At 36.8% G+C, this 10,055-nt stretch overlaps 2 protein-coding genes across 5 annotated transcripts in view; one reads left to right on the top strand and one right to left on the bottom strand.

The window, feature by feature from the left end:
* Nucleotides 1–5,213, bottom strand: part of LOC129430723 (protein FAM110A) — a 36,252-nt gene extending 31,039 nt beyond the window's left edge. The window contains exon 1 of the mRNA XM_055188226.2: nucleotides 5,193–5,213. The gene's annotated coding sequence lies outside the window, so the exon portion shown is untranslated. The remainder of the gene's footprint in view (nucleotides 1–5,192) is intronic.
* Nucleotides 1,903–8,042, top strand: cox4i2 (cytochrome c oxidase subunit 4I2). 4 transcript variants are annotated; one of them, XM_073875135.1, is made up of 5 exons: nucleotides 1,903–1,993; nucleotides 5,705–5,804; nucleotides 6,029–6,187; nucleotides 6,994–7,131; nucleotides 7,777–8,042. In XM_073875135.1, the coding sequence occupies exons 2-5, from the start codon at nucleotides 5,705–5,707 to the stop codon at nucleotides 7,908–7,910; spliced, it is 531 nt and encodes a 176-aa protein (XP_073731236.1). In that variant the 5' UTR covers nucleotides 1,903–1,993; the 3' UTR covers nucleotides 7,911–8,042. The 4 variants fall into 4 exon arrangements, with proteins under 4 accessions (XP_073731236.1, XP_073731235.1, XP_073731234.1 ...); XM_073875134.1 differs by having other exon boundaries at nucleotides 1,914–2,100; XM_073875133.1 differs by lacking the exon at nucleotides 1,903–1,993 and adding an exon at nucleotides 5,389–5,445.
* The last annotated feature ends 2,013 nt before the right edge of the window (nucleotides 8,043–10,055 follow it).

A 10,055-nucleotide genomic window follows, 5' to 3' on the forward strand; every position in this document is an offset into this window, starting at 1 on the left:
TTGCTCAATACTTTATATTTAATGTAAAGTTTAAAGTAAATTCAGATAGTTTGGGACAATGAGATGACTATCAAAAGCTGTTCCAAAAGTCATGCATTGACTTGCTTTTACTTTCTGGTATCCTTATGCATATCATAAAAGTTATAACTGGAAAAAACTGGATACGACTTTAAATAGACAAGTTTAGTAAGTCTTGGTTTTTTCACACACACTTTAACTTGCACTGTGTGACAATTTAAGAGTAGTTCAAAAGGCATAACAGCTGCTCTTATTTTGTATTCATAGCTCGTTAAAAAGAGTCAAACGAGCAAAACAAGCCATGACTTAAATGGTAGAGCAAGATTTAACCATATTTAACCCTTAACTGTCACTGGCCCACAGGTGGGCCCAAACATTTTTACTAAGTGTCCAGCAGTGGCGGCTGGTGACTTCTTTTTTTGAAGCACATGATGCGAAGTTCATGTATGTAGCTTGTCATGTGTGTGGTTCGTCATTTCAAAATATGTGTTCTGCGCTTTGGGAGATTGTGTGTGCATCACGTGTCATGCCAAAATAAGTGCCTGCTGCATTGAATTTGAAAGGTACGGAGACGCTCGCGTGTGCCAGATACTCGCACAATCTCATGCGTAATCAGAGTTTACTGTTAAGGGAGTGTTTTGCGTGCATTTAGGGAATGTGAGCGTCTCTTTTATCATAAACGGTTTTGACGTGTCTCCAGCAGGCACTTATTTTGACAAAACACGTGATGCACACAAGATCTCTCCACATGCATGACACATATTTTGGAAAAGGGAACCACACGTGACAATCCGAACAGTTATTTTGAATTAGCGCATCCTCGGAAGTGCAGTCACGAGCCGCCACTGGTGTCTAGTTTTGAAATTTGCGAAAAGTGTAACGTAGTGAGAGCTATTTCTAAAATGTCACAGTCCCACAAGTGGGACGAATTTGTTTTTACATATTTATAATACTAATATCCTAGTATAAATCTTACAAAATATTGAACCTATATATCATTGGAAAGCTCTAAGAATGTAGTTTCCATATATTTAAACCCTTTCAGTAGGCCTAATAATAATGCAGTCACCATGATTTATTAATTTATGACAATAGAATGCAGCAAACCAATGACACCTAGTGGCCTTTGTTGGTAAAATCACTAAAAGTGTAACAAAAACTTTTTTTGTATTTTTAACTTGACTTAAAAAGGGGGGGGGGGGCAGTTAAGGGTTAGTAATGTTTATTCTATTCTGTGCTTGATACTGTATATCAAAAATGAGAATGTCTGTACCCACTATCAAGGTTTAAAGGCATGTGCTTGAATATTCTGCAGTGAGTGCAGTCCTCATTTGACCCCTGAGACACACTATTCATTATCTTTCTTTATCCCTCTCTTTCAGCTTTGGTGTCTGTTTGTTGGCTGTGAACATATACAGCAGGCAAGCTCACAGCCTTATGAAGCAGACTTTAGTTCACATTGCATTGGGCCAAACCCAGAACTGGACAAGATCCAGACCCCCCCCCCCCTTCTCTCTCCTACTCCTCTTTTCTCATACTTTTCTCTGCTGTTTTCTTCAGGGTCTTTACTTCCTCCGTTCTCTGAATGTTGACCATTTCCCAGAATGCAAACTATAAATAAAACAATCCAATACCAAGAAACAAATGTTTAAAACATCTTTTTTTGGACAGCGATACTAAATGTGAGATAGAAAAATGCAGAAAAAAACAGCACAAAATACATTTGATAGTTTAAGAGTTAAATTTAGTGTTGGCATCCCACTGCGATCACATGACTGTCCCAGATTGTTTACTTGTACTGGCAGAGTCTCAGACTGTTTAAAATCCATATTAAACCCAACACCCCCACCCTCTCTCTCTCTCTCTCTTTCTCGTTCTCTCTCTCTCTCTCTCTCTCTCTCTCTCTCTCTCTCTGTGTTTTTCTGATCAGTTTTGTGTGCAAGCAACCCAGGCAGTTTCTTACACGTTAAGAAAAGCAAGTGTGCATATTTTAAAATACTTTTTTGTTTGTTTGGTTTTTTGCAAACATTCTTATTTTGCGTGTGGTTTTGCCATCTTAACGTCTCGTCTCTCAGGAAAACTGTGAGTACATTGTGGACTTTCTAGAAGTAGCAGGGGGAGACGGTTCACAAACAGAGAAGAAAAATGCATGTGTGCACTTTTTGAAAACGTTGTCAAAATGGCTATTCAACAGCTTCCAAAGATATCATGTAGCATGAAAGGGGGGACATTTTCATACTTTTGATATTTTTGGATGAATAGACCAACTTTGCAGAAACCGATGAGCATATAATAATTTACAGATGAAGTTTATCTTACAATCTCTGCCATAAAATAATGCACAATGTGTATACAGACTAAAACAGTCTTTATTGAATGACGTCTAAAGACTGAGCTAACCTTTTTAAAATGAAGGTGCTATAAAGGGTTCTCCACAGAGCAATGCCATAATAGAACCATTTTTGGTTCCACAAAAAAACTTTTTCATTTTTTAGACAATACCCTTTTGTGCAACAGAAAGTTTCTGTGGATGTTCTTCTTTATAGAAACATACAGCCTGATAAGAATATTTATTTTTATTATATTTATTTTTAAGAGTGCATAGACGTATCAAAATAGGTTTGAGATTAAAATAGATATTTTAAAATGTAGTGTGTTATCTATTTGTTGTTTATTTGGGTGAGAGTTTGAAGGTCACTTTGAGCTCCGGCCTATCGTCCATTTAAATTACAAGATGTCTCTTCGTCAGCACACAGACAGATCAGAAACTTTAAACTTTGCACAAATTAATGAAAATTTGTTTATGAACATAATCAAGATATTTATTTACTCTGTATTATTCTGTTTGTGAGGATCCAGAGTAGTTGTGTGAAGTAAGACTTACTGTAAAAAACAGCAGAAGATTATTATGTGAACGGACCCGGCAAGCTGGCATTTGGGTTTGGTTCTGTACAGAAGTCGGAATTAAACAACACACGGTACACGTAAATAATAATCATCCAAATAATTTTACAATGAGATGATGTTGTTTTTATCCATTCTGCAATATATTTGTTTCCCATTAAAAGATCTAGGCCTATATGTGTAAAACTGCTATTACGTCTATAAGATCATGTAAAGTTATTACTAGTAGTAGTAAAAAAATCTGCACATTACCAATGCTTGCTAGATATATTTATTAATTAACAAAAGCAACCTTCATCAGGAATATACTTTTAAAGACATGACGTTTTAAAACTGTCATCAACACTAAATATGGACCAATCACAAACTCTTACGTCATAAAATGCATGGACTTATAAATATAATTAAATATAATAGGAAACACTACAACATTACATTAAAGGTCACGTTCTTCCTGATCCCATTTTTAAACCCTAGTTAGTGTGTAAAGTTGGCATAAGCTCAAAGTTCACTGCCAGGCGATATATTTTCTTTAACAGAATTCCCCTTTCAAAGCCTACAGCGAATGGCCGGTTTGGACTACAGCCCTTTACTTCCCGGTTAAATGACGTCACTAGAAGAGTTTTTAACCTTTGCCCAGAGGAATACGTCAGTCACCAGCTAAGCTCAAACGACTCCGCTAAGCTACCCAGCTAACACATGACGTTCTAGTTACATAATTTATTGGTAATTTTTTGTAATTTCATTAATTACCAGCTGCCAACGTTACTGTTACATCCTAGAGAGTTAATTTCATTACCATACAGTACCAAATCACACTATGTTGTTACTATGGTCTCCTAACATCACGAGATAACCAAGTACGTTCCAGTTACGTAATACATTTGTACTATTTTGGTAATTTCATAACTTACAACGTAACTGTTAAGTCCCAGGGAGGTAATTTCTTGCCATTACAATGAATGGTAATATAATGAATATAAACATTCATTTCATTTTCTATTTAGGTTAGCTTGTTAAAACTGTTCAGTCTCAAAGTGTCCCTTAAATAAATCAAAATAGAATAGATATTTAACCACCGTATGTGCTGCTCTTTACATGGGAAACAAAAAACATCACGCGCCTCCCACCTTCAGCTGAACTCAATCTGAGCGCGTGACCGCGCGTGCACAGCACGGTGTCTAACAGAAACCGGTCGTTTCTCTGAACTGAGACCCAAACACAAAACTTACCAACACATAACTTTTAATCCATTGTCATGACTTGCCCACGACAGGCAGATTACGTTGCGAAGTTACGTTGAGGCGACAAATCCAGGAATTTCACTTTTCCGGTCGCCACGACGTAAGTTTGGTCATCATATTATGTTAACGTTACGTAACAGTCAGTGTTGGGGGTAACGCATTACAAATAACGTGCATTACGTAATAATATTACTTTTCTGAAGTAACGAGTAAAGTAATGCATTACTTTATAAATGTACACATTAATATTTGAGTTACTTTTATAAAAAAGTAATGCAAGTTACTTTTCAGTTTAATTAATTCAATTTAAAAATAAATTAATGTACTGAATTAAACTGAACATATTAACATAGAATTACGCACTCTGTGCGCCTGAGCGGGAACAGTTTGAGTCAGAAACGGAGATGGCAGGCCAGAGCTTGACATTTTTGCGATCATAAAAAACACCTGCAAGGCCTGAAAGAGATCAAGCCTCAGCCAAATAAGAAAAAGTAACGCAAAAGTAACTTAAAAGTAACGTAAGCATTACTTTCCTTGAAATGTAACTAAGTAATGCAATTAGTTACTTTTTTGGGGAGTAACTTAATATTGTAATGCATTACTTTTAAAAGTAACTTTCCCCAACACTGGTAACAGTTAAGTATTTGTGTTAGCTGGGTTAGCTGCTGTCGAATCACAACACACTAAACAAGCTACACAATCAGAACTTGTTACGTATTGTTTAAATTTAGCTGAAATAAATTGATTGCAACCACTAACCTAAAAAAAATTATTAAAGTCAATGAATTATTTTTTTCAGTGTAGAGATAAGTAAATTGTGTGAAAAATACTACGTTTTTTACAGGTTAAACATGAACACATGTTATATTGTGCACTGTAAACACAATCAAAGCTTCAAAAACACAGAAAGAATGGGACCTTTAAACGATGTTATGATAGCATAGGCCAATTCACGTCTTAACTGGGTTTTAATATCAATCCCTAATGATCAAACAGACACTCAGATATACAATAAAAGACACTTACATTACCAGTGTCGCAATCCAAAATAAATCACTTCAGGGTATCGCTAAGCTTGTTCGACTTCATGTGGCGTCGCAAGAAGCGAATGGAGATGACATCACAGTACCGCGAGAGCTATGCGACAGCAGACTCCTTCGCATGAGTTCTCGAATCGCTCTCGCGGTATGTTGATGTCATCCGCAAGTCGAACAAGCCTATTATTTCTCCTGACAGAATGTTCCATGTTTTTTTCCACATAAAAACCACACGGACATCGGTAAGTTAGTTTAACAAACATGGGTTGGAAATGTATTTTTAAATGTCATGACGCCCGAAACGTCACATTTGTTTTGATTCGACTGTGTTGTTGCCTAAGTTACGCGCCGCCTATCGTTTATCAGGTGTGCTGAGTTTGTGTTGATTGATAACTAGTACTAGTAGTACTAAAACGCAGTTACAACATTTGTTTTGTTGGTATTTAACCTCTTCCTGAGTGGGTTCGAGTGTGTGTGTTTTCAATTTCGCTTGTTATTTAGATGCTGCGTTTGACTGCCGGTCGTGTAGCGGGGCTTCTGTCCAGACGGACAGTTGCTGCTTTCAGCTATAGCAGTGCCAGAACTGCCAGCCATGGCCATGGTAAGCCTAAATGTCCTCTTAAACAAATATCCACGCTTCATTTCTGCATTCTCAAAATTATTCATCAAATGTTACTTCCTGTACCTTATGGTCCAGAGTTTTTTCCATATCCATCATTCTACAAAATGTAGCTGTTCATGCCTTGGTCATTTTAGATTCTTGATCATTTTTGTGTTTCTCTTTATTTACTTTGCATGATTGTTCGTTTCTTTCTTCTCTCTCAGAAGTGGCACAGCAAACTGACATGTCTCTGCCTTTGTACAATGACCGTCTGGACACTCCTCTGCCCGATAGGCCATACCGTGACACCCTCAACGCTGTGGATAAGAGCCTGAAGCAGAAGGAGATGGGCCCCTGGAACAACCTCTCGAAAGAAGAGAAAATTGCGTTGGTATTTCATGCTATGGATTTATTAGTACTATATGCAATTAGGCACGTACACTCATCTAAAGGATTATTAGGAACACCTGTTCAATTTCTCATTAATGCAATGGTGTAATGGTGTGGGGCTGTTTTATTGGCAGACTTTAGGCCCTTTAGTGCCAATTGGGCATCGTTTAAATGCCACGGCCTACCTGAGCATTGTTTCTGACCATGTCCATCCCTTTATGACCACCATGTACCCATCCTGGTGGCTACTTCCAGCAGGATAATGCACCGTGTCACAAAGCTCAAATCATTTCAAATTGGTCTTTTGAACATGACAATGAGTTCACTGTACTAAAATGGCCCGCACAGTCACCAGATCTCAACCCAATAGAGCATCTTTGGGGTGTGGTGGAACAGGAGCTTCGTGCCCTGGATGTGCATCCCACAAATCTCCATCAACTGCTATCCTGTCAATATGGGCCAACATTTCTAAAGAATGCTTTCAGCACCTTGTTGAATCAATGCCACGTAGAATTAAGGCATTTCTGAAGGTGAAAGCGGGTCAAACACAGTACTAGTATGGTGTTCCTAATAATCCTTTAGGTGAGTGTAGTGTACAAAATATCTGTATAATATAATATAATGTATAATATAATATATAATATAATATAATATAATATATAATATAGAAGGAAATCTGCACTACCTAAGCCATTTAATGGGGTTTTTTAGACAAGAAATTAGAGGGCAAATCACAATAAGATGATATTAAAAATGTAAATCTGTTGTAGTTTTTATTAAGTCACTTGTGAAATTTTATTTGCCTTGTACAGGATGATGTTTAATCTCACATACGCAGAGATGAAGAGACCGACCCATGAGTGGAAAACTGTGTTTGGTGGGATCTTCTTCTTTATTGGTGTCACTGGTCTGGTCCTCCTCTGGCAAAGGCTTTATGGTAAGAAATGACATTCACTTATGTTTTAGGTTTTACTTGTGCACATAAAAAATGCAAATTGCAAAATGCATTTTAAAAGTTAACTTGAACCCAAGAGTTGGGTTTGTCCATATTTTATTTAACCATGGGTTGAAAACAACCTAGTCTGCTTGTGCTAATTCCATATAATATTATCATATCATTAAATTGAAAACGGAGATCTCGCACTGTTTGCTAATTGTAGTTTTTTAAACATTCATTTTTGATTGTTTACAGATAGATAATCATGCACATACAGTATTTTGATTTAGATATGCCCCTTTTTTTTTACAATTTTTTGGTGCCTTCATTTTTTAAGTACAATTAAATTTGTTTACACCTTAAAAATGTAAGCTTTTAAAACCTTAAATTTCACAATGAGAAAATGTAAGTTGAAAAGGGTTTTATTTTAGGTCTTACTAACTAACCCAACTTTCATTTTAATGTGTATCTGAAATAAGCATATTTTTGTGTTCTACACTATCAAAAGAGGTACATTTGTATGTTAAGTTTTTCACTAGGGCAGTACTTAAAGGGTAAATAAGTACAAAAAGCTAGAGGTGCATGCAAATTATGCACTTATTTTTTGCATGGCAGTCTGGTCAGTCTGGTTTTTTGTGTCTTCAGTATATCCACCTCATCCACATACCTTTGATGAGGAGTGGCAGGCCATGCAAGTGAAGAGAATGCTGGACATGCGAATAAATCCTGTGGAAAGTTTCTCCGCTAAGTGGGACTATGAGAAGGGCAAGTGGAAATAGACGAAGTTCATGTGAGCTTCACGTGTCAAAGCCTTGCTCCTTATCTGTCAATTGCTTTGGCAGTCATCACACCTTACTATGATGTATGTCCTTTACATTAACATTTCAATAAAATAGTTTCAGCCACAACAATTTACTATGTTGGATGAATCGCAGCCATTACATCTTGATTGATTTAAGTAAAATTACTACAAAAATCTGTGTAAATCTGTGACTCAGTGGACAAGAAAACACACAATGACCACAAGACCTTTGATTTCAAATGGAACTTTATTTAATTTAAACGATATTAGACATTTAAAAAAATGTCCAAAGACATAAAACAATAAAATATATGGGTGAAGCCGTTTAAATAAACCCAAAACCTTTAAAAAAATAGTTTTTGTTATTTTAGGTTAAAATGGCTAAATACAAACACAATGAACAACAAATACACTTCAAAGAAAATATGGAGTTTAAGGCCATAGGAAGGAACAATATGCGTTTACATCAAATATCATAAATAATATTTTCAAATCATCAAATGCCTTAAATATTTTTGCTACGCTATGATGAGCTAGTCTAATGGTCATTTAAGTTAACTAGTTTACATGGTGTCGTACCAATGCTGGTACATTTTACTCTTAAGCATATTGTCACTCATACAGTACACACAACCTCTCTCTCTTTCTCACACACAAACACGCACACATCTGCAATGTTACACAGACTATTCATGCAAGCAGCAAAGTTTAATAACACGGAATGTATTCTGTGAAATCAGTGTCTACAGAGCAGCAAAAAGTGTAAATGCCGGCTATTTGAATCCGCTGAGACTCAACTATAATTTTTACATTGCTATTCAAACACTTGCAAAATTAAAACCGGTAAACCTCACAATTTAACTAAAAAGCTTGGATTTCGATTTCACCTTGACATTAAAACAAAACACTCCATGTCTCTGGGAATTTCATGTTTTGGAAGTGAATCAGAATCTATTCATCCGTTCTCAGAGTATCTCAGACCTGCTTAATGCTTACAAGAGCTCTATGACAGACGTGTCTTTTCTAGGTTAGGTCTCAAAGGATGTCACGTTTAGGATTGGTGTCTTTTGATTGACACACCAAAAGATCTCCGCTTTCCCCTGAGACCTCTAGTAGCGGCTGAAGGATGAAAATACACCTGCACCACTGTTCCTTTATTCACTTCTGTTTGAATTAAACCACTCGTCAATCATTATTAACTGGAACAGGCGGGGAATATTCGACTTGACGTCCTGTTTGATTTAATCATGGTTTGAACCTAAAAGTTTTTCCTGATCCCTGCACATGGTGACATGAGCTGAAAGCAGAGCAGCAGGTGCAGCCTAACAGAAATATGATTACGATCAGGAGCTGTGAGGAGATAACAAAATGATGGAGAGGTGAAACTGACACTTAAAGCAACACTATGTAGTTTTTTTACCTTTAAATAATGTCTCTAAAATTATTTCAGTGATAGAAAAACTTTTAACTGGACAAATTGTACTGTTGCTGCAACCCGAGCAGCCTCCTAGCTGCTACAACCACACTCTGAAAGTGGTGGTGGAGGGTAGGAAACACAGCCCCGCCTCTCCCCCTGCCTGCAGAAGAGTGTCTGATACCAGGCACTGTTGCGCTTTTCAACCACATGGGGGAGCTGTAAGTCATTTTTACATGGAAACTACATAGTGTTGCTTTAAGTTTATAAGTAATTATTTTAAATTGTGACAGTGAAGTATTTCAGTCGGAAAACAAAACCATGAAGTCTCAGAGAGGCAAAAAGGTTAATAAATAAACATTTTGTAAAGTTTAAAGGGACACTCCAATTTTTTTATTTTTACGAAAATAGTCCCCTGCTATTGAAAGTTTCCAAGGGGACTATTTTCAGGCGCTGCGTAATATCATTGCGCCTGCTGCAGCCATGTAACGGCAGCAAAGCACGATTTAACTACAGAAGAGTCAAGTTTTAAATAGGAAAAATATCAAAACTCTTTGGGGGTTTTTCTGCACGATGCTAATGGTCTAATCAGATTCAATGGATGTTGCTAAGCTATGCTAAAAGTGATACCACCAGACTCAGGAATCAGCTGAATGGATTACAAAACGTTAAAAATCAAATGTTTAACTCTAGGGGAGCTGAAAAAAG

This window comes from Misgurnus anguillicaudatus, chromosome 13 (assembly GCF_027580225.2).
Source record: "Misgurnus anguillicaudatus chromosome 13, ASM2758022v2, whole genome shotgun sequence".
In the NCBI taxonomy this organism is placed as follows: domain Eukaryota; kingdom Metazoa; phylum Chordata; class Actinopteri; order Cypriniformes; family Cobitidae; genus Misgurnus; species Misgurnus anguillicaudatus.

Bases quoted from the DNA above. Each gene is read 5' to 3' on its own strand.
- cox4i2 (XM_073875132.1), top strand. From the start codon at position 5,465: ATGGGTTGGAAATGTATTTTTAAATGTCATGACGCCCGAAACGTCACA. The intron at 5,570-5,704 runs GTGTGCTGAGTT...CTTGTTATTTAG, and splicing joins CGCCGCCTATCGTTTATCAG to ATGCTGCGTTTGACTGCCGG. The intron at 5,805-6,028 runs GTAAGCCTAAAT...CTTCTCTCTCAG, and splicing joins AACTGCCAGCCATGGCCATG to AAGTGGCACAGCAAACTGAC.